This window comes from Mastigoproctus giganteus, chromosome 12 (assembly GCF_048544385.1).
Source record: "Mastigoproctus giganteus isolate SK-2022 chromosome 12, ASM4854438v1, whole genome shotgun sequence".
NCBI lineage: Eukaryota > Metazoa > Arthropoda > Arachnida > Uropygi > Thelyphonidae > Mastigoproctus > Mastigoproctus giganteus.
Window position 1 is genome coordinate 33489558 of NC_143586.1, and position 19941 is coordinate 33509498.

Below are 19941 nucleotides of genomic sequence, written 5' to 3' on the forward strand. Positions count from 1 at the left end.
GAAGAAGCTGCATCTAAGTGGTATTCACAGGAACAATGACGTGGTGTTGGCATACATGGTGTTGAGCTAAAGGCAGCAGCAGAAAAGTTTGCAAAGCATTTGAGGTTACACAATTTTACTTGCAGTTCAGGATGGCTGTGATGATTTAGACAAAGGTACAATATCATTAATAGAAAAATTTGTGATGAAGCCCTAAGTGATGTTGAAGGTGTTGAGCCATTCAGAAAAAAAATAAATGAAATAATAATACAATCAGGTCTTTGTTATTCTCAAATATATAATGCTGATGAAATGGGACTGTTTTGGCATGGTCTACCAGATAATACACAAGCCTCTCGTACAGAGTAGTCAATACCAGGCAGAAAAAGAGCAAGGAGACGGTTTCAGCACTTCTTTGTGCCAGTGCAGATGGAACTCATCGGCTAAAGCCTGTTGTGGTTGGCAAGGTTAAAAATACAAGGGCATTAAGAGACAATGTACATATTGCCTGTTGTCTACTACAACTCATGAAATGCTTGGCTCACACAATAAATTGCAAAGAATTGTTCCATAACCACTTCATACCCGAAGTCAAGAGGTACCCCAGAAAGAAGTGTTGAAATTTTCAGATTACCAGATTAAATCACTTCTAATCCTTGACAATGACCCTGCACATCCAGATATTGAAAATATGTCCAGTAAGGATGGTAAAATAGAGTGCTTGGCTTTGCCTTAATACAGCCCATGGACCAAGGCATCATTATGGCCTGCAAGAGGCTCTACAAATGAAAGTTCCTTAATGAGGTGATGGCAGTGTTGGAAGATAAAATGGATAAAGATAACGACACAAGAGGAAGAAAAATGCTGGAAAATATCAAGTCTGCTATCTTCAACTGGGCCAATGCACGGGGAGGGGGGGGAGGGAGAGAGAGAGAGAGAGAGAGAGAGAGACTAAAAAGTAAACTTTAGTAAATGGCTGGAAAAACCTCTCACAAAATACAGATGGTGATATTGAATTTAAGGGATTAGGACTTTTCAGACTGTGTTGAAGGCAGCTGGAGAGACTGAAATAACACAAGAAAATATCCAAGATTGGCTTTAACTGGAAGAATATCCTGGATTTTAGCTTCTGACAGAGGAAGAAACTGCTGCAGATGTTATTAAGGATTCTGCTATAGAAGAAGAATCAGGCAATGAACTAGGTGAACTACAAGAATCTACAATTAAGAAGAAACTTCTTAGCTCCACAAGAGATAGCACTGATGCAGTAATCAATTTCATGGACTCTTCAACAAATCAAAAATTGAAGGGGTATTATGAACACCTAAGAACTGTGAGAGAGATCCTAATTAAAGAACCACAAGCAAAGGTCTGTTCAGACAAAACCTGACAGCTTCTTCAAACCTGCATTATTATGTTCAAAAAGAAGTACAACTTCTGGGTCTTCTAACAATGGATAAATATATTGTCTTCTTATAATTTTTAAATAAAGCTCTACAGTGATATATATTTTTTAAATTTATTTCCATCAGCACTACCTGTATCATTAAAATTTTCCATTTATTTGTGTTCTAAGTTTTTTTGTCATTGTTTGCTTCACTAATCCGGATTACTTTTCCCCCATTTAATCTGGATTAGAGAGAGTTTACTGTATACTCGGGTACTCTTTTCACTTATCTTAAACTAGCAACAAGGTTAAGCCATTTAATCACACTTCCACAATAAATTAAAAATGATAACAACAAATAAATTACCTCATCATCTAAATGGCACCCTTCCAATTCTAGATTTTTAAACTGAACCCTTTTAAATATTTCTTCTAATGCTTCACAATGCTGAGCATCAAGATTTTCTCCTAAAACAAAATATACTTATCATTTTTAAATTATAATTAAAAAGATTTTTTTTTTTTTTTTTTTAATTTTATTTTGTGTGCATGTGGTATCAAGTGCTCAAAAAGTTAACATTTTATGAAGAGACCAACGTATGTATTACACTAGTGGAATTCTAATGCTTAATAATAGAATTTGTGGCCATGGAAACATTTTGATTTTTTGACATTCTACACCAAGACAGTGGGTGCTATCAATCACAAAATAAATGATCACAAAGATAATAACAATAAACAGTAGGTTAGCAACTTGTTACGTTTAGACATGTAGGTGGTACACGAAGCAACTCAAGGATCATTACCATATGAAATATCGTCAATTGTTGAGAGAGAGAGAGAGAGAGAGAGAGAGAGAGAGAGAGAGAGAGAGAGAGAGAGAGAGAAAAGGAAATGTTATATGGGACAATTTACTGTCATTTTCTGAAGATGTACAGCATTCCATGTATGTAAGAACTGCAAAGCATCTTGGGACAACAAAATTTTACAAACATTTGCATCTTCTCATATAGATGTCCCATTGCAGGTAACACTGGTATTACTGCATTGAACTGTGGTATAAACTTAACTGAACCATAACCCCTTCAAACATTGGAAAGCAGGTACTATCATTCATTAAACATTTAAAGAATTTGAAGACATAACAGAAGGACCTCAGTTTTATCCCTCAACTAGGCAGTATGTTCCTCAGAACATAATCCTCTAGACCATAGACCAGCAAATGTGACTGACCATTCAATTACAATTGAATAGTTAATCACAAAGCATATTTTGGTAGACTGTTGTCTAGAGAATAAAAAATATAAAATATAATATAATTTTCTGGAGAACAACCAATATCAGAAATTTCATTAATTACTTGCATAATTTAGTTTTTATTTTAAAGTAAAATATTATAATAATTTTACAACCACTGCATTTTATTTAAAATAGACACACTTGTAAAAAAAATGTGACAGGTCAATCTTGAAAACCTCTTTTTCATCATTAACCTACTTATTTCTTTAAAAGTAGGTCAATGATGGGAAAGGTTGATGACTCCTGCTCCAGCCTAATATTTCTAAACCTATTTTGTGGTATCATCAGATCAGATCTGAATATAAGTTAATAACATCTTGCATTACAGCAAATCCTTCTATACATAACATCAAGTAATCATCTGATCACTTGATATCACACATTATGCAATGCAAAACCACAGAAAGTCAATTGTCAAAGCCACAGATTTTTAAAAGGGAATTCCTCTTGAAAATACTTGTAACACAGCTGACACAGGAGTGTTTATTTACATATTAATCGAAAAAATAAGTATTTTTTAAAAAATGCACGTAAACAAGCTATTCATAATATTTAAACATAATATTTAATCATAATGATTGGGAAGTAAAATTATTGTCTATGGAGAACTCCATTATAGTGCAGCACAGTTATCTCAGCAGGCACAGAAAGGTTGGAACATTGAAGTGATGGAACCACAGCAGTAGTGGAAAGGTTCTCGGGTGCAGGTTCTAATACCCTATGACGTGTGTCTGAGAAGGAGTTCTATGGAGTAAGGTCTACCTATATTTTTTATCAACTGAGAACTTGTAAAGGTCACTTCCAGGGAGGAACCGATTAGGTAACTTTAACCAGTTTGCAGTTTGGGGTGGCCTGAAGGGCTGGGTTGTTGGCCCTAAGGCTCAGGACTGAGATCTTCCATCCACAGTTAGCCCAGAAATCTGGTTCGGAAATAATGCCAACCACCACTTTGACAGCAAAGACAAGTCCTAATGAAGGAAGGAAGATGTCTGATGTTAGGGGGTTGCTGTTATCTGGGTGGTCCCTTGGTGCAGGGTGAAGCCGAAATTTTCATATGGATGACTTCGACAGCCAGAATTTCCCCACAAATATCTATCTAAAATGTGTCGTAGCAATTGAAGGCTACACTTCAGTGCCATAGAGAATGACTAGATATACACAGGTCAATGTATTTTCACCCAACAGCTTGGTAATGGATATGCAAAAGTTGTTGCTTAAGAATCCATTGGATGTCGGCAGAAATTTATTTGAAGGTGATCTATATGTGGTAGAAAGGAGAGCTTTTGATCAAAAATAACACCCAAATCGGTTGTTGTTGTTGGACAGCAGAAATCATGGCTCCTCTCAAAAAGGGTTGCACCACTGTTGGGTTCCATTTGAGCAAGAATATCAACTGTTTTTTATAGGATTGATGCAAAGACTGAAAATGGAGAGGAAGGCCTCGAGGTTATGGATTTTCTGTAGGATTAAGGCATTGATATAGTCAGCAGTGTCTCCAGGGTTGATAAGGGCAAACAGCTTCATGTCATCAGCAAAGATGATGATGTGAAGTTCGGCCTGTCACAAAAGGCACAGGAACAGCTGAGAACACGATACAACAGGACCTCGCCTTGTGGGACTCCATCTGTAATAGTCCTGGTGTAGCTCAAACTGCCATTATATACTTATGTGTTTATCTTTATGGGATGACCACCAGGTCAGAAGAGTTTATTAGAATAAATCATAAATATAATCATTAATTGTATTTAGCAGTTATGGGCTTGAGCCTCGTTCCACTTAAGGGTGTGTGCAATAGTACCCTTGCGTCTGACCACTCAACTACAACATATTTTACCTAACTGCAAAAAGCAAAACTGAGCAAAAAATTTAGTTTTCCAACATGCGTGCACTCAGAAATCACCTTAAAATTGTCCAAATAATTTACTATACATTACCTATAATTCTTAATTTTTGGTCCTTGAGGCTGACACAGACATTCTCTCATATGACAAGCTGGGCTTGCCACCTGGGAGTTTAAAATGTTGATGGAACTGATGTCACACTGTTCTGTCCACTTGACAGAAGTATCACTAGAATCAAGTGGACAGAATTTCGGTGAAGTTCGGTCATTCTGCAACAAACAAACAAAACCTATGTCTGCACCTTCACAATTTTGGGATTGTTAGTAACCGTGGGTATAACATCATGCAAGTCGTGAAATACAACACCACATGCAGCAATGCCCCTCTGTCAATACCAGGCAATACTAGGTGACAGTTGACTCTCATCAACCAGTGAAATACCACCACTTTGCTTATTGGAGGCTTCAAGTGGTGGAACCCATGTTTAGTCTCCAGAGCTTTACTCTGCAGATTAAACTCTCTTCCACCCATCTCTTCTATCATGCACAGTATGATATCACAGTATGATATCACTCTAAAATGGCTGGCTGCTAAATAGTTCAGACTGGCTACTAAACAGTCTAACAGATTGAACTATTGCTAACTCTCTAGGAGGCTTCCAGATCAGCTAGTGTATAATTTCACTGCATCTACTCTGCTAGATAGTGGAGGTGGAAGGGGTCCAAGCACTGTGTATGTGGGGGGGGGCATTGTCAAGGCCACATTATGTAAAAGATGGGTATATTTTCTTGCCGTCTGTATGTCATATTCAAAATTTCATTACTTTATACAACATGTCCTACCCACCTTTTCTTATTACTAAACATATGAATTCTAACCTCCAAAACACTTCCTCATTCATTTCACAAACATATGTGGTCTCAGTTTCAATCTCAATGATGTCCATTTCCACTTACAGTCTGTCAAGACCCGTTCATTTTCCTTGACAGAATCCCAACTGTCAGTTGATTCAACATTGCTTATATTGGTTATCCAAATTATTCTCTGCATGATTCCTTTCGCTTCAAAGGTGGTACTTGATACGTCCACTCTGATATTCCCCATAAGAGAATTAGTAATTTGGAATCTTCTCTTTTTAATCCTTTCTGGCTTAAAATTTCTCCACCCCATTCTGTCAAATTCATCTGTTGCCTCTATTGTTTTCACAACCAGGGCAGTGGAGCCAGAAGAAAATTTTGCGGCTCCATCTTCTGCTCCTTTAATTTATCAAATGTTTGGCTCCAGCTCAGTCTCCTCTAATTTATCAAAATCTTGATTTAGTTTTGAACTGTTGAAGTGAGCAATGATCATGCCCAACTGACAAATGAAAACACTGTTGGAATGATCTTTACACTGTAGGCTAAAAATACAGTTAATTTGATCTTTAATTTAATGAACAAAAATGAATGAATTATGAATTGAAAACAACTTATTGCATTATAGGAAAAAATACTGACTTATATCTGCCATATAAAAACATGCAAATTAACTTTAATTTCCTTAAAAACTGAATTTTCAAATTTTAATTATGTATAGCATAATTGGAAAGGGTCCATGCAAGGGGTTCAGGGCCACATTATGTAAAAGATGGGTATATTTAAAAATTTTCAAATTTTTAATTATGTATAGTTTGTTTTTAAGAATAAGATTACCTCAAGCAAATCCTCTTTCACTGATACTTTCAAATCTGATTTAATAATTTTTAGAGCTGAAAATAAACACTACACTAGCTTGAGTAGGGGGAAATGCAAACACCAGTTGTGCAACATCTCGTATGACTTTAGGGTACTTTAATATTGCATCTTCTACTGACATCTTTGATTGATGATCAATTTTTTCAACTTCAGTGATACATACTTCTAACTTGAATTTAGTCAATGTACTAATATGAGTAACATGTGGTATGCCTTTTTCTAATTCCAGCTGACAGCCTTTCAAGCTATGCTGTTTGTCAATAATCTTTTCAAACTCAAACTCATCTTCAGAATTAGTATTAGATGATGATGATAAAGGCGGAGATGGATAGATGAAATTCATGAGTTTTTGGGTAGTAAATGGATGGCCAGTGCTCGAAACAGAAGGAACTGGAAAGTTGCTGGAGAGGACTTCATCCTGCAGTGGATTGAAAATGGCTGATGATGATGATGATGGTGGTGGATTGCTTTGTATTTCATCTCCTGGGGCTGAGCATTCTTGAGGGTTTCTTATTCTGAGTGCTATATCACATAAAGCTTCCTTTGCTTTGTTGTCCATATGTTAATAAACATCGGTACTTGAGATCAACATAAATGCTAGCTAATATTACATCATTTCCCAATAAAGATTTTTCCTTAGCTTCCATGCAGGTCATGATACCTTCAGTTATGGGACCATATATCTTGGAGAGGCAGTAGATCAGAAGCTTCCATTTCTTTAGGAACTGACCAGGAATCAAATTGTCACCTGTAATTTTCCTTGTAGTAGTATGTGGTTGGTAAAACAAGTTTTTAAGTTTCTGCACCTGGTCCCACAGTACTTCTTTAGTGTTTGTTCAGGTTTGGTCATGTAAATAAGGATATGTGGACATGTGTTGTATCTTATGTAAGACGGCCCCTGAATGTCAGTTCATCTTAGCTATGGTTCTCTGTGATGATTTTCAAAATTCTGTACAATGGCCAGAAATGAGTGTATTGCTGTGTTTGCATTGTGTGTGTGTGTGTGTGTGTGTGTGTGTGTGTGTGTGTGTGTTGTTTCTGGCCATTTAGCTACCAAGAAGCAGCAATCACCAGGAGGCTGCTTCCCAGTACCCGTCCATGCTACGAGTTTCAGTTCTAGTAAGTGGACAATCATCATCATATATGTGCTACCTTTGCTTTGTTGTCCATATGTGTTGTCACCTAGTAGCTTGATCCAAAATTGCTACTTTTCCAGCATGCCGTTTAATTATTACTTCTATTTTTGGCTTTCAACTTGTCTCACTTTACCCATGAGGAGTTATTCAGAGAGGGGAATGCAGAGGTGAGAAACTCTGGCAGTGAGCTGGATGATTTTGTAATAACTGAAAGGAAAGTGGAGGAGAAATTGTTGAAGATAAACATAAAAAAGGCACCCGGGGTGGATGGGATCTATCCAGTTATATTAAAAGAGGCAGCAAAGGAAGTAAGCAAACCCTTAGCCATAATTATGAGAGCTTCTTTGGACTCAGGGGAGGTACTCGTGGACTGCAGATGTGCAAATGTGACCCCAATTCACAAAGGAGGATCAAAGGGCAACACAGGTAATTACAGACCTGTTAGTTTAACTTCTGTTCAAGGGAAATTAATGAAGGTACTGGTTAAAGAAGCATCGCAGTATCATCTAGACAAGACTTCAGTTATAGCTCGGACACAGCATGGTTTTGTTAAGGGAAAGTCTTGCTTGACCAATTTCACTGGATACTATGATGTGGTCACAAAGGAACTGGATGTAGGGAATAACTTTGATATATATTTGGATCTCAGAAAGGCTTTTGATACTGTTGCACATGGAAGACTGCTGCACAAACTGGAGCAATGTGGCACTGGAGGAAAATTGCTGCTATGGATAAAGGGGTGGTTGAGTGAGAGAAGACAGAGTGGTAATCAATGGACACTGCTCATCATGGACTAATGTTATTAGTGGAGTTCCTCAGGGTTCAGTATTGTGTCCATTGTTGTTTTCAGTATTTATAAATGATATTGACGATGGTATATCAAGCTTAATGTCCAAGTTTGCAGATGATACAAAGGTTGGAAGGGTTGTTAAGGACACTAATGATAGTACGCTGCTGCAACAGGATCTAGAAAATTTGAGCGGATGGGCTGAGAGGTGGCAAATGAAGTTTAACATTGACAAATGTAAAGTATTACATATGGGATTTTTTTTTTGATTTGGTAGTTGTTGGCGCATCGGCTTCTGTGGCCATATTGCACCTCCCAAGGTTTTTGCAGTACTTTGATCCAAGCCCGAGGCGGGAATCGAACCCGCGACCTTTGGGTTGCCGGGTTACATATGGGAAGCAGCAACCATAGAGTGAAGTATCAACTCTGTGGTACTACACTGACAGTGGTAGAGAATGAAAAGGACCTGGGGGTAATTGTGCAGGCAGATATGAAGTTTTCTGAGCAGTGTAGATGGTCTGCAAGAGTATCTCATTGTGTCTTGTCAATGATATACAGGAATTTTTCTAGCAGAGGATAACGAGGTGATTATCCTCTTATATAAGGCAATGGTCAGGCCACACCATGAGTACTGTATACAGGTCTGGAGGCCTCATTTTAAGAAGGTTGTAGAGCTGTTGGAACGAGTACAGAGAAGAGCAACAAGATTAGTGAATGGAACAAAGGGTTGCTCTTGCGAAGAAAGGCGTAAGTTTTGCAAAATACAGTGTCTGGAGACTAGGGACAGGCGAGGTGATCTGATAGAGGTATATAAAGCCTTGAATGGTTTGAGCATGCTCAATGCTGATGGAATTCTTCCTCTTGCTTAGAATAATCACCTGAGTGGGCATAAATTCAAAATGAGGAAAGACAGATGTATGATAGATGTGCAGAAATTTGCCATTAGCCAGCGGGTAGTTGGTTGGTGGAACAGACTTCCATCCGTTGTTGTGGAAGTTGATAGCCTAAATAAATTTAAGGCTCAGCTGGACAGGTATTTCGAATGAATGGAGGGGTGAAATGGAAGTTTTTTTTTTTTTGGCCGATGCTGCATAAGCTTGCTTTCTTGCATCATATGCCTCTACTAATGCTAATGGACTTGTAAGTACATGGCCGAAGTGAGTGGTCATCGGTGTTCGCAGGCCGGCTGCTAGTTAGTACACCGGATCGAATCTACTGGTAAATCTCTAGGAGGCTTCCGGATCAGCTAGTGTATAATCTTGCTACCTCTACTCTGCCAGATAGTGACTGGAGAGAGTCCAAGTAGTGTGTACGGTGGGGGGGGGGAGGCACTGTAAAGGCCACGTTATATCGAGAATCTAGGTATATTCTTACCATGTATGCCATATCCAAAAATTTCATTACTTCATATAGCATGACCCACCCACTTTTTCTTACTATTGAATACACCATGAATTGTCAAAGTAATAGAGTAAGCTTATCTGCGAAAAGAACTAAACCTCCCAAACACTTCCTAATTCATTTCACAAATATACGTGGTCTCAATTCTAATTTCAACGATGTCCATTTCCACTTGCAGTCTGCCAAACCCCATGTACTTTTTCTTACAGAATCTCAGGTATCGATTGATTCAACTACTACTCATCTCAGTTGTCCAAATTATTCGCTGTATGATTTCTTTCGCCTTAAAGGAGGTACTTGTGCATATGTCCGTTCCGATATTCCCTGTCAGAGACTTGGTAATTTGGAATCTCCTCTTTTCAATCTTCTCTGGCATAAAATCTCTCTACCTCATTGCATCAAATTCATCTGTTGTCTCTACCATTCTCCCAACTTCACTAATCACTTGGAGCTCTTTGATTTCCTCTCTTTGCAACTTGACTTTCTCCCGTCCAACTTTCCTAACAGCGAGGTAATTTTCCTTGGTGATTTTAATGTTCACAACTCCAGCTGGCTGAGATGCTAAGGCTTTTTCAATTACTAATGACCTTGCACAGATTGTTCATTTACCTACAAGAATTCCGGAATGTATTTACCTACATTCCTAACCATACAGCCAACATGCTTGATCTTTTTCTCACAAACAACCCTTCTAAGTACACGGTTAAAGTGAGAAGTCCTTTAGGCACCTCAGATCACAACTTGGTAATTGTCTCTTCTCCAATGGAGCCTTTATCTCATGGCTATTCCCAACCTCGTATTGTTTGGCATTACAGAAAAGCAAAGTGGGATGACCTGCGAGATTTATTTTCTTCTTTTCCTTGGTCGGACTATTGTTTCAGAAGTTCTGATGTCAACGTTTGCTCAGATCGTGTCAGTGAATTTATTCTTGCAGGAAAGGAATCCTTTATCCCATACTCCACTTTAAAATCTCGTCCTTTATCTAAACCTTGGTTTTCCAGTAAATATGCTAAGGCTGTTCAAGAGAAGAACGTTGCATATCATAATTGGCTTGTTTCTAATTCTTCAGTTTCATTTCTGCAAACACCAAAGCTCGCAACAATTGTAAAGCAGTTATTAATCAATACAAACTAGAGTTTGAAGAGGCTAAGAGTAGAAAACTTGATTCTTGCTCTAATGGTAGCTGAGCATTCTGGTCTCTTGCCAAAGCTATTGGCGGCAACTTTTGCCCATCTCTGTTTCCAACTCTGTCCAAACCAGATGTATCTGTTGTCACTTCAGTCAAGGATAAAGCTGACCTGCTAGCATCCCATTTTTCTTCCAACTCATGTATTAATGATCTTGGTAAAACACCTCCCACCACGCTCCATTCAATGCTTGCTGTGGTCTTCCGTCAAAAGGATGTCAGAAGGATTTTGACGAATCATGATGCTAGGAAAGCTCCAGGTCCCGATGGTATTTCTCCACTCGTTCTCAAAACCTGCACTCCTTAACTTACTCCTGTTCTTTGCCGTCTTTTTTCACTTTCTTATTCCAAAGGTGTTTTTCCTTCTGCTTGCAAATTTGCTCATATCCTAAAAAGGGTGAGAAATCCCTCCCATCCAATTACCGTCCCATTGCAATTACTTCTACTCTTTCTAAAGTATTGGAGAAATCAATTAACCGCGAACTCTTAAACTACATAGAAACCTTCCGTCTAATCAATGATTGCCAGTATGGATTCCATCAGTGTCGATCCACTGGTGATATTCTGGCTTATGTTACCCATTTATGGAGTAATTCAATGGAAAAGTTCGGTGAAACACAAGCAGCTGCTCCTGAGATCTCAAAAGCTTTCGATCATGTTTGGCATAAAGGTCTTCTAAACAAGCTTTCATCTAGTGGTTTGCCAACTATTTTTTGTAACTGGTTATCCAGTTTTCTCTCTGATCCCTCACTAAGAGTGATGGTAGATGGCTTTTTGTCTTTTTTTAGCATTAGCATTAGTAGAAGGATATGATGCAAGAAAGCAAGCTTATGCAGCATCAGCGAAAAAAAAAAAAAAAAGCCACTCCCATTTCACAACTCTGTTCGTTCAAAATACTTGTCCAGCTGAGCCTTAAATTTATTTAGGCTGTCAACTTCCACAACAAGGGATGGAAGTCTGTTCCACAAACCAACTACCCACTGGCTAAAGGCAAATTTCCACATATTTATCCTACATCTGTCTTTCCTCAATTTGAATTTATGCCCTCTCAGGTGATTATTCTGAGCAAGAGGAAGAATCCCATCAGCATTGAGCATGCTCAAACCATTCAAGACTTTATACACCTCTATCAGATCATCTCGCCGGTGCCTGGTCTCCAGACACTGTAATTTGCAGAACTTGAGCCTTTCTTCGTAAGAGCAACCCTTTGTTCCATTCACTAATCTTGTTGCTCTTCTCTGTACTCGTTCCAATAGCTCTACATCCTTCTTAAAATGAGGCCTCCAGACCTGTATACAGTTTACTAGGTGTGGCCTGACCATTGCCTTATATAAGGGGATAATCACATCGTTATCCCTGTTAGAAAAATTCCTGTATATCATTGACAAGACACTATGAGATACAGTCGGTGCTCGTATAACACGTGTTTACATTACACGAATTCGATCATACACGATTTATAAATAGGGGAACGTTATCTTATATAACACGAACCGAATCGCTTATGCACGACTCGCCTTTGTGTTTACAAGAAATGGCAGTCGAACGCGGAATCACCCCAACCGAACGCAACACGATAGGAATGAAGAAGATTCTGAAAATGTATTTATGTGTTTTATATCAGTGAAGGGGAAACACATTTCACCATAATAACGCAAAAACCAACATAATTCCAGCTATTGATATAATCGCAAAAGCAATTAAATGGAGTTTACTACCAGTTTATAACAGATTCCACTAGCAGAAACGAAATTGGAAATTGTTTTTATTGTTTTATGGTAGTAACACACAGAAATGTGCTTTAGTAAAATGTGGGGTGTTAATAGTGTATCTCGGCCTTTACGGTGTTGTTTATTCAGTTGCTATACGCGCGCAGCTTTGTTTATGTGTATTAAGCGTGCCTCCTCGTTTTGTAATTGCGCTTTATTCCCTAAAAATTAGTAAAATACTTAAAAAGGTGTGAAAAGGAAGCGTCCTGGTGAAGACACTGCAGATTCAGAGAGAAAAAGAAAAGCAATATCGATAAACAGAGGCGGACTGAGTCAAAAATTCTTATCCGGGAAAATTTATAGTGGCCTCATACTACGGTTTATGGGCAAAATCACACCGGCCTCATGGCCAGTCCGCCTCTGTCGATAGAGAAAAAAATATGAAATTGAGAAACGCTTTGAGCGAAATGAAAGACCATGTTATATTGCACGTGCTACAGACCTAAATGAGGCAACGCCGAGAATTACAAAGAATGCGGAGAAAATAAAAACAACTTTCATAGCGGGAACAACTCAAAGTGTAATTAAAATCCATTAGATTAAGACACAAGAATTGGAAGAGATGGACTCGCTGTCATCTGTTTGGATAGAAAATATCGTAAGCAAAAACAAGTTTGCTTACGATAGAAGCAAAAGCATTTTATTACGACTTACGTATTATAATTTATACTTACGTATTATAAAATACGTAAGTATTTTATTACGACTATTTTATTTAATATAATAAATTTTTTACGAATAAAATAGGTATTTTATTCGTAAAAAATACTTTTTTAGTATTAAAAAATACTAAAAATACTTTATTATAATATATTATATATTATACTTAAGTATTTTATAATCGTTATAAAATACTTAAGTATTTTATAACGATTAAAATTACCCGATTATTTATTGTGTTTGGTAATGTTTTGGTTCCAAATGTGTGTTCAATCTTGGGTGGTCGGCACCTAACCCCACTTTTCCCATAGGGCCTGTTGTTTATATTGCATGATTTTGCATTGCACGAGGGTTTCTAGGAACACAACTATCGTGCTATATGAGGACAGACTGTACTGTTGCAGACCATCTGCAATGCTCAGAAACCTTCATATCTGCCTCCACAATTACCCCCAGGTCCTTTTCGTTCTCTACCACTGTCAGTGTAGTACCACAGAGTTGATACCTCAACTCTATGGTTGCTGCTTCCCATATGTAATACTTTACATTTGTCAATGTTAAACTTCATTTGCCACCTCTCAGCCCATATATTCAACTATCCAGATCCTGCAGCATACTGTCAGTAGTGTCCTTAACAACTCTGCCAACCTTTGTATCTTCTGCAAACTTGGACATTAAGCTGGATATACCATCATCAATATCATTTATAAATTCAGAAAACAACAATGGACCCAACACTGAACCTTAGGAACTCCATTAATAACATTAGTCCAGAAGAGCAGTATCTGTTGATTACCACTCTCTGTCATCTCCCCATCAACCATCCCTTTATCCATAGCAGCAATTAGCCTCCAATGCCACACTGCTCCAATTTGTGCAGCAGTCTTCCATGTGCAACAGTATCAAAAGCCTTTCTAAGATCCAAATATATAATATCAAAGTTATTCCCTGCATCCAGTTCTTTTGTGACTGCATCATAGTATCCAATCAAATTGGTCAGGCAAGACTTTCCCTTAACAAAACCATGCTGTGTCCAAGCTATAACTGAAGTCTTGTCTAGATGATCCTGCAATGCTTCTTTAACCAATGCCTTCATTAATTTCCCTGGAAAAGAAGTTAAACTAACAGGTCTGTAATTACCTGTGTCTCCCTTTGATCCTCCTTTGTGAATTGGGGTCACATTTGCACATCTCCAGTCTATGGGTCTTTCCCCTGAGTCCAAAGAAGCTCTCATAATTATGGCTAAGGGTTTGCTTACTTCCTTTTCTGCCTCCTTTAATATAACTGGATAGATCCCATCCACCCCAGGTGCCTTTTTTATGTTTATCCTCAACAATTTCTCCCCCACTTTCCTCTCAGTTATTACAAAATCATCTAGCTCACTGCCAGAGTTTACTTCACCTCTCGCATTCCCCTTCCTGAATAACTCCTCATGTGTGAATGTAGATGCAAAATACTCATTTAGTTTGTTAGCCACCTGAACAGGATCATCAACAGTTGAACCATCGATATCCAGTGGACCAATCTGATTCATCTCTTTCCTTCTAGAGTTTACATAGGTAAAGAATTCTTTTCTGTTTTTCTTTGCATCCTTTGCCTGTCTAATCTCCTTTGTGACTTGGTTACAGACAAGCTTATATCTATCATAGGCTTCCATATCACACATTAATTTATATGTATCCCATGCATTTTTCTTCTCTGCCATATGTCTCATTAGTTCATCTGACATCCATTTAGGCCTAAACCTTGAACAATATTTTTTAGTTGGTATGTAAAGCCTAGTAGCTTCCATGATAAATTTTGAATGCTTCCCATTTTGAATTTGCTGTTGGCAACATCATCAGTTGGTCCCACTGTATAGAATTTAAATAGAGTGGATTCCGGTTATTGAGGCCACTGATTAATCGGGGCAGCGGTTTATTCGGGGCAAATCTTAAAAAACAGAAACAGAACCCAATCGAGAAAACAGCCAGGGTTTACTTCGCTTAATTGGGAAAAATGAAGTTTAATCAGGGCAGGAGACTGCAGCACTGGAGATTACCCTATGATTGTCTCCGACCGTACCACGTAGTTTGGTCGGATTTCTGGAGGTCACAACCATAAAACAATAAAAACAATTAGCAGTCATCTGTTTATTGGGCTTTTGTGTTAGTGAAATCTATCATAAACTGATAGTAAACCCGATCTTATTGAATTTGTGATAATAACGACAGCTGGAATTCTGTGGGTTATCATGGTAAAATGTGTTTACACCTCTGTGGAATCTTCAATCATATAAAAAAAATAGTGTTCCGAATCTTCTCTTCATTCCTATTTTTAAAGGTTCGTAATTTGTTACTCCGTTCTCACTTGTGCGTATCGTGTTACTTGCAATTTGTGTGTGCCGTGTTCTTTGTTATTGACTGCTTATCTTTTTACTGTTTTAAATTTTAACCCCACCCACAAATGACAGTGAACAGAAATGTCAACTAGTTTAGTTAGTTATGTACATATTACAGTACATATTAATTCTTCCGATTATCACGTATCATTTAATTTTTTAATTGGTAAGGTAATAAAGGGTAAATCTGTACTTAATATATCTTTACGTTTATAGCCGGAGGATAATATTCCTCCTATTTTCGCTAATTAAAATTGCTGTTTAATTGAATTAAAATTCAATTCACAAACGTGATCGCAATGACTGGTGCTTATTACACATCATATAGTGAAGGGTACTTTACAATTGTGACTCCATCGTAACGTGATTTGATTGTACAGTGAACCAATTCTAAAGGGGAGGCATAGTATTTTTAACTATTTACGTGAAACTTTGGATAATTGTGGCAGCCGCTTAATCGGGCCAAAATGCACTTGTCCCGATGTGTCCCAAATAACCGGAATTGACTGTACTGTCTCAGACCATCGTTGTCGCCTTTACGAAAGCAAAAACCCTTCCCTTTACCCCTGATGGTAGTTACTTCTTTGAGTAAATCCCACTTCAGCACACTGTGATCACTGCCACCTAGTGGTTCATTTACCTGCAGATTCTTAATGCATGAAGAATCACTACTGATAATCAGATCAAGAGTATTACTCCCTCTAGTTGCCTCCCGAACATGCTGATGTAGAAAACAATCATCCAATAAATCCACAAAAGCCTTGATAGTGTGTGAGTGACCAACTCACAAATTCCAGTCAATATCTGGGAAATTAAAATCCCCCATTATTAGACTCTCTGATTTTCTGGCCCACTCTTATTTCCCTGTACAGTTTCTTATTATACTCATCAGAGTCATTAGGCTTATAGCACACTCCTACTCTCAATTTTGATCTCCAAATGCTTATGTCACACCAATCTGACTCGACACTGCCCTGTCCAGCGATGTCGACTGGCTTCACTTCCTTGGATTTTGTGTTTCTTAACTAATAGCATAACCCCTCCTCCCTTCCAATCATGTCTATCCTTTCTGTAGACATTGTACTCCCCAAATTCCAGTTCTGCATTCCTTATATCTGTGTGACACTACGTCTCTGATATCCCAACAATGTCCACCTTTGATGCTTTGAGCAATACCTCAAATTCATCAAATTTATTTACCAAACTCCTAGCATTGGTGTACACGCAAGTACATGTGCACCTGTTCCTATTCTTAGCTATCCTAACACAACCCATGTGTTTGCTTGTACCGCAATGACTCCCAGCAGTCTCTGAAATATCCTGCATCTTTTTTTCCAGGCTTCTGCTCATTCCAATAGAAGCGGTGCAAGAATCACTTTCACCTCTGCCAGTGGCTACAGTTAATCTATTCGTCTTTGTCTTTCCCCCCCACCAAGCTAGCAGCTTTCCGACCCACCTAACACTGCCTTGATAGCATCAGCAAATATTCTTGTACTCTTTCTATTTAAGTGTATCCCATCCTTGTATAAGCAGTCTCTCCTGTTAACAAGTACAGACAAGGCTGAAAAAAATTCTACCCTTTGAGCCTTGTGCAATCTTTCCAGGGCCGAATTGATCGATAAGGCTCTCATCATATACTCCCTCCTATCGTGTCTGGGCAGAATTGCAGACACTCTCAAATTCAGCCCTAATTCACGGCTTTTTTTTTTCAACAGTGACCTGTACTTGTTAAGTGATTCTGCTGGTCTCCTACTCTTAATATCATTAGTGCCAACATGTACAACAATATCACCTTTTGTCCCTTAAAAGATGATATCCGCTCTACAATGTCATCAACCTTTGCCCCTGGCAGATATACCCTGGTCCTGTTCCACCTATCCTTTTTACATACCATGTTCCCCATTTCCCTGACAATAGTGTCACCAACAATTACTAGTTCCTATGGGACCAGTGTATTCTGCCTTGGGGGTTGCTGCTGTGTTGTGTGATGATCAAGTGCAAGCTCTGGCATTGATGTGGGCAGATGAGAGCTTGATTGGCCCCTCAATTTAGACCCTTCGAGGGCATCCACCCTGTCCTTCAAGGTCTCACATATAGGCTCATAACAACGCTGAGTTGTCGCCTGATTTCCTTACATCGCGCACACACAAAGACACATACCCCATGGCAATATAATGTCCCGTACCCGATTGCTCCACAAATATCAAGCAAGCAGTGCATTTTAAAAGGCTGTGATCCAGAGGGCAACTGCCTCCCTCATTTCTCCCCTGAGCCACAGCACTCCCATTAGCTTGAGCCTTTTGCTTTGCTGCACTGGTCTGAGTCATGATTTCGATTTAATTTCAATAAAATTTCAGTTTCAGTACAAAATTATAGTCATAAACTTGTATCCCAACACAGTTATGACGCTATATATCTATATATATTTTTCAGTATCGAGTATTATCTACAAGTTCTGTTTATATAACTTCCATATCAAGTTATGTATTAATTAATTATGTTACGTTTGTAAAATCTATGTCGTTATATGTATTTAGTTATAAAGTACAATTTAATTGACAATGAAGTTTAACAAGATTAATAGATTTTACTGATTAATTCACAATATTATATAATATACTATACTATACTAAGCTAACGCTATCTAGTTCGGGATATAACGTATCGTATAACAATGGTGGCAAGTTACGAACGGTAAATCTAGAGACACTTCAAGCATTAATTAACTTCCAAAATCGTGCTGTCTCAATTCAGAATAAACCAAGGATCTTGACTAGGTCTATAAGCTACGTATAGAAAATAATTTAATATAACAATTGGTCAATAAAGCGGCTAAATATGGCTAAAAAACTTCTCGTTCAGCGGAGCTGCAAAACTTGTAACATGTGGATTGGATACCCTTAACAATACTAAGTAATAACCTAAAAAATCTCTATCTAAGTTAAACTATAAACTAAGTATCGTAACTCGGAATATAAAGCTACTCTAGAAGATAAGTTAATATGCCAATTTAAGCTAATAAAACAGCAAAAAAACTTCTCTATTTCCAGGAGCAGTAAAAACTTTGCCTGCACAAGGCTACTCTTGTACAAGACTACGTCTTCTAACTTCTCCACTAATGCTGGTGTCCCCCAAGGTTCACTTCTTTCCCCCACTCATTTACTCTTCTATCCCACACTCCTCTATTTTAAAATCTCGTCCTTTATCTAAACCTTGGTTTCCTATAAATGTGCTAAGGTTGTTCAAGAGAAGAATGTTGAATATAGTAATTGGCTTGTTTCTAATTCTTCAGTTTCATTTTCTGCCTACACCAAAGCTCGCAACAATAGTAAAGCAGTTATTAATCAGTCCAAACTAGAGTTTGAACAGGCTAAGAGTAGAAAACTTGCTTCTTGCCCTAATGGTAGCCGAGCATTCTGGTCTCTTGCCAAAGCGGCAACTTTTTCCCATCTCTGTTTCAACCTCTGTCCAAACCAGATGGTTCTGTTGCCACTTCAGCCAAGGATAAAGCTGACCTGCTAGCATCCCATTTTTCTTCCAACTCATGTACCATTTTTCTTCCAACTTCTTCCATTGACTGGAAATCCTATCCACAGTTTTGCCAATGATAGCACATTGCATTCCACTTCCAATTTTGAGAAACTTTGTCCTGCTCAATCTGCTTCAACTTCTCGAAAATCTGCTACCAATTCCTTAAAGGTCAATTTCCAGGTATTTCTCCAGTGGGGCAAAGACAATTTAGTTGATTTCAATCCTTCTAAAACTCAGTCTTCTTTATTACAAAACTCAGTTTTCTTTAAAACACAGTTATTACAAGATTATCTAGCTTACTGACAGAGTTTAATACACCTCTGGCATTCCCCTCCGTGAATAACTCCTCATATGTGAATGTAGATGCAAAATATTCATTTAGTTTTTTAGCTACCTGAGCAGGATCATCAACAGTTGAACCATTGTTATATGAAGTGGACCAATTTAATTCATCCCCTTCCTTCTAGAGTTTACATAAGTAAAGAACTCTTTGCTGTTTTTCTTTGCATCCTTTGCCAAAGATTTCTTGTAATCTACCCTTGCCTGCCTAACCTCCTTGGTTACAGACCAGCTTATATCTATCACAGGCTTCTATATCACCTGTTAATTTATATGTATCCCATGCATTTTTCTTCTCTGCCATATGTCTAATTAGTTCATCTGACATCCATTTAGGTCTAAATCTTGAACAATATTTCTTAGTTGGTATGAAAGACCTAGTAGCTTCCAAGATTATTTCTTTGAATGCTTCCCATTTTGAAATTGCTGTTGATAACTTCATCAGATGGTCCCCCAGTATAGAATTTAAATACTGTCTCAGACCACCATAGTCACCTTTACGAAAGCAAAAAT

The 19941-nt window shown here is 38.1% G+C and overlaps 1 protein-coding gene across 1 annotated transcript in view; it reads right to left on the minus strand.

Moving 5' to 3' along the window:
• The window catches only part of LOC150076868 (uncharacterized), a 238521-nt gene that overhangs the window by 132671 nt on the left and 85909 nt on the right, over positions 1 to 19941 (minus strand). The window contains exon 4 of the mRNA XM_090385707.1: positions 1734 to 1834. Coding sequence (XP_090241833.1) covers positions 1734 to 1834 — 101 coding nt within the window. The remainder of the gene's footprint in view (positions 1 to 1733; positions 1835 to 19941) is intronic.